General features: G+C 36.3%; 1 protein-coding gene across 1 annotated transcript in view; it reads right to left on the minus strand.

Moving 5' to 3' along the window:
- Positions 1-407: 407 nt before the first annotated feature.
- Positions 408-3,928, minus strand: part of LOC108359108 (putative uncharacterized protein DDB_G0285119) — a gene marked incomplete at its 3' end in the record, with an annotated part of 8,707 nt that continues 5,186 nt past the window's right edge. The window contains exon 4 of the mRNA XM_017610786.1: positions 408-724. Within this exon, the coding sequence (XP_017466275.1) occupies positions 408-724 (317 nt within the window). The remainder of the gene's footprint in view (positions 725-3,928) is intronic.

Below are 3,928 nucleotides of genomic sequence, written 5' to 3' on the forward strand. Positions count from 1 at the left end.
CCGTTGAACTTAAAGGGGGAGGCGTTAACGCCACAGAAGTTAACAGCGACGTTCACACGCGCAACACATTTTCTACTGACGCTATGTCTACCAAAATTGGATATCATGTAGCACAAATGCCGTAACCATGAGAAACCTACTAGGCACATGGTGGTTGCATGTGTCAACATCCAACTCCAAGCTTAGGTTAAGAATCCGATTGTCAACTAAAGTTAGCTAAACTTTTGAATCAATAAAGACAAGACGTGCTCATAGAGCACTAAAAAAATATATTTATTCTATAACTTTACCCGGCAGTAAAGTTAAGTTATATATATATTTTTTTAGTCAATTTAATAGTTTTTATTTTTCTTATTTAGCATACATATAAAAACGTAGGTGTGTATATATAGGCCCGAAGAACTCACCCCTTCTTGCAGCAGGCCTTGGTAGGGGCACTGCTGTTGTTGTAGTCGCAGGTGTTGCGCGCTTCTGCTGTTGACGTTGCGAGCAGCTGTTGTTGGTGTTGCGCGCGGCTGTTGTTGGCGTTGCGCGCTTTCGTGCCCGGGTGCTCACCCCGGTTGATGCCCACTCCCTGGTGAGTTGCTGGTGGTTCTGCTACTGATGCCGCTACAGTGCGGTGGTTGTGATGCCGCTTTGGAGCGGAGTTGCTTCGCGCAACCGTTGTTGTCGATATGCTGTTGTTGTTGTTGTTGCGCGCTTCGGTGGCGTTGGATGATGCCCCCTGCGGTTGTTACGCTGGCGTTACGGCTACCCGTAATTCGTTGGTTTGCCGATGCGGCTCGGGGCGGTCGTGGTCTGATGTTGCGGTGGACGGCTGAGGCACCCCCTAGACACATTAAAAGTAATTAGGGTTAGGGTCATAATTTAATGATTCATACTATCAGGAGCTTCGCTTTCGTCCGAGCTCGTTCACTATTCCCACTTTGCTCATGTGTGACTTGTTTTTGCGAACTCGTGATAAGGATTACTATATCTACATATATACAGTACAGTACAGGTTTAACACTTAAATGTGCCGTTCACTTAAAGTAGCTTAACTCAATTCAACGAGGGTTTAATTTAACAACAAAAAATTAGCTAAAATCTTCTATAATATGAATATTTGTGAGTTTGTTACTTAAGCGCTTTTTGTTGACACGTATTTGGTTGAAAACCAAAATTTAACTCCACTTGGGCCCTTTTCCCCGAAACCTATTTCCCCTAAATAAAATTTCATTTCGATGTAAGTGAGGGAAAGGGTTTTTTTCTGTTTAGCTTGGAACCGCAAATAAGGCAAATCAAAGGGGTTTTCTCAAGAGACTATTATAAAAACCCAATTTTGTCTCTTCTCGACTTAGGCGACTTTGAAAGAAAACAGTACAGATATCACAGGTTTAACAATATACAGAATCATTCCAAAACCTCAACCTGGCGGGGAAACGAACTCAAAGCTTGAATTATTCATACAGTTATTAAGCGGAGCATATTTCTCCTTGTCACGCTCAACAATTATACGATGAAATCTCTCAACACGCAAGTTTTAGACTACTTCTGTATACCAGCCAACGTGCGATACACATACGTATAGAAACATTGAAGTAATACAACTTACCTAAACCCTAGAGGGATATTATGCAGAGCTCTTCACAGGATACGTGGGCGAAAATGACTGCCTTGCCCGAAGACACGGTGGTGGTTAGCCAGCAATGTGCGGTACGAGCGCCCAAAGCGATACCAAGTTGGTGTAGCGGGTTTCGTACTCTGCGAGTCCGTGGTATGAAGTCCTCGGAAGTTGGGACCCTACTTGCCAGGTGGAATTGCAGGAATATGCCGTGCGAGTTACGGCATTTATTCGAGCAGCGGCGTAGCACGGTTCACCTCTGCTTTTGACTGCACGATATATAGTTTTAATTTATTACTTCTTTTTTTTCACTATGCGGTTGCGTACTTTTTTAACACTGTACTTTTACTTGCACTATGTATTTTATTACATTTGAAATCACAACCGCGCCTTGTAAAATGCGTTTTCTTTCGTAAAATTTTCACTTTTCGCACCAGTCGCCAATGATAGAATGCCAAATGGTTGACTGCAGAGTTGCACTGCGGGAATATTCCATTTGGAAGAATAACGGGCACTGCGTCATTTGGACTAGTTCCGTTACTCTTCCAAATGGAATTTGCCGCAGTTCAAGGAGGAATATAAAAAAAAATCCGGGGTTGCCGTGACTCCTTTGTAAGTATTTTTACCTGACTTAACCGCAAAAAAAAATCTTTGAAAATTGCTAGTTTACGAATTTGACAGTTTCGTGGTGGATACGAACGTCAGAATTTTATCTAGCTCATGTGCTAGGTAAAATTTTACAGCTTCTAGGTGTAATCAGTCTTATCATGAGTTTCATTTTTTCCGAACCAGTTCACTTTTTCAACTCTTGGTTTCCATGTATTTACTATGGGCGGATGAACAATTTTCGGGCGAAACTCAGGATAAGGCAGAATATTGTGGGCGTTAATAAAGAATGAAAATCAAAATGGAATCTGATAAAACAAAAGAACGTACGTTACTTGCAAGTTATAAAATAGATGTAAATTTAACAATAGAGCACAAGCGTTTGTGTGGTTTTTCCCAACTGTCAAAATTTTCATTTGCGGTTGGTACAGAAAAACTCAATTTATTCGTACACCATGCTGAAAAAGCTACCGATTGCCACTGGCTCTATATCAGAATATTGATAATGTTGCCGCCAGAACGCTTTAGTACAAAGGAAAACGTAGCTGTCAAACTACCAAGTCACCGCAATGGATGTCAAAATCAAGCCCCGATATATATTGCTCTCTATATTCTATTCTGGTAAGTCCGGTTGGTATATCTAAGGTAAGTCAGGTAAGTATAGTTAACAAAAAAAAAAATAAAAATAAAATTCAATTAAGTTTAGTAGTTATTTTATCTAATAAACTTGCCCTATATTTCTAGATTTATTGGTTTGGATATCCTTTTAGGGTTTTTAATCCTTTTCTTTAAATCTTCTTTTTCTCTTTTTTTTCTTTGTATACAAAAAAATATATATTTATATGTGTTCTATTTCTTCATTATTTCTATTATTATTATTATTATTATTATCATGTTGAGTCTTTAGTTATATAGTGGCCATTTTTCTTTTATTATATTTATTAATCGTTATGAATTTAAATTTATATTATTTAAATTTTTAATAATCGTAGGTTATGATTAATTTATACATCAGGTTATTTCCCCATTGGTATGTTTATTTAAAATTATTTTAGTAGAATTTTTTATTAAATTTATACTTTCCTTTCACTTTATATCAGGTTATTTTAGCTACGTAAACTTAGTTTATTTAAAAGTTCTACTAAATAGTAGTTTATCTTATTTTATTTTAGTTAAGTTCAATTTAATTTGATTTAATTTTAGCTTATTTAATTTAATTTCACATTTGGTTAAGGTAATATAGATTAATTTTATTTATGTTTATTTAATTTACTCTGATTAAATTTGTTCGGGTTTAGTTAATCTCAATATACTATTCTTGCTTTATTACTTTACTTGACCCTAGCTCTTATTCCCTATATACATATATACGTATATATGCGTATATACTTGTTTATGTTTACAATTTAATTAGATTTTTTTTGCTACTTTTTGGTTGAAATAATTTTAGGTTCCTCTGACTTCATTTAACCCTGGAACACTAATCATCGTCATTATTAGTCGAATCAAGTTTATTTAACGAAAATTCCATTTCAAAAATGCATTTTCAAGAAACTTCACCACAAAACATAATCGGTGTTAGTCGAATCGACTAACATTAGTGTTCTAGGGTTATTTCGTACAATTCTGGTTTTACTCTTTAAATCCCTCATTATTTTTGGTTCTTATATACATACATACATATTTTCTACTTTCAAGTTATTTCACTTCTATCGAGTT

This window comes from Rhagoletis zephyria, unplaced genomic scaffold, assembly GCF_001687245.7.
Source record: "Rhagoletis zephyria isolate East Lansing unplaced genomic scaffold, Rhagoletis_zephyria_1.1 Rzeph_scaffold_00340, whole genome shotgun sequence".
In the NCBI taxonomy this organism is placed as follows: domain Eukaryota; kingdom Metazoa; phylum Arthropoda; class Insecta; order Diptera; family Tephritidae; genus Rhagoletis; species Rhagoletis zephyria.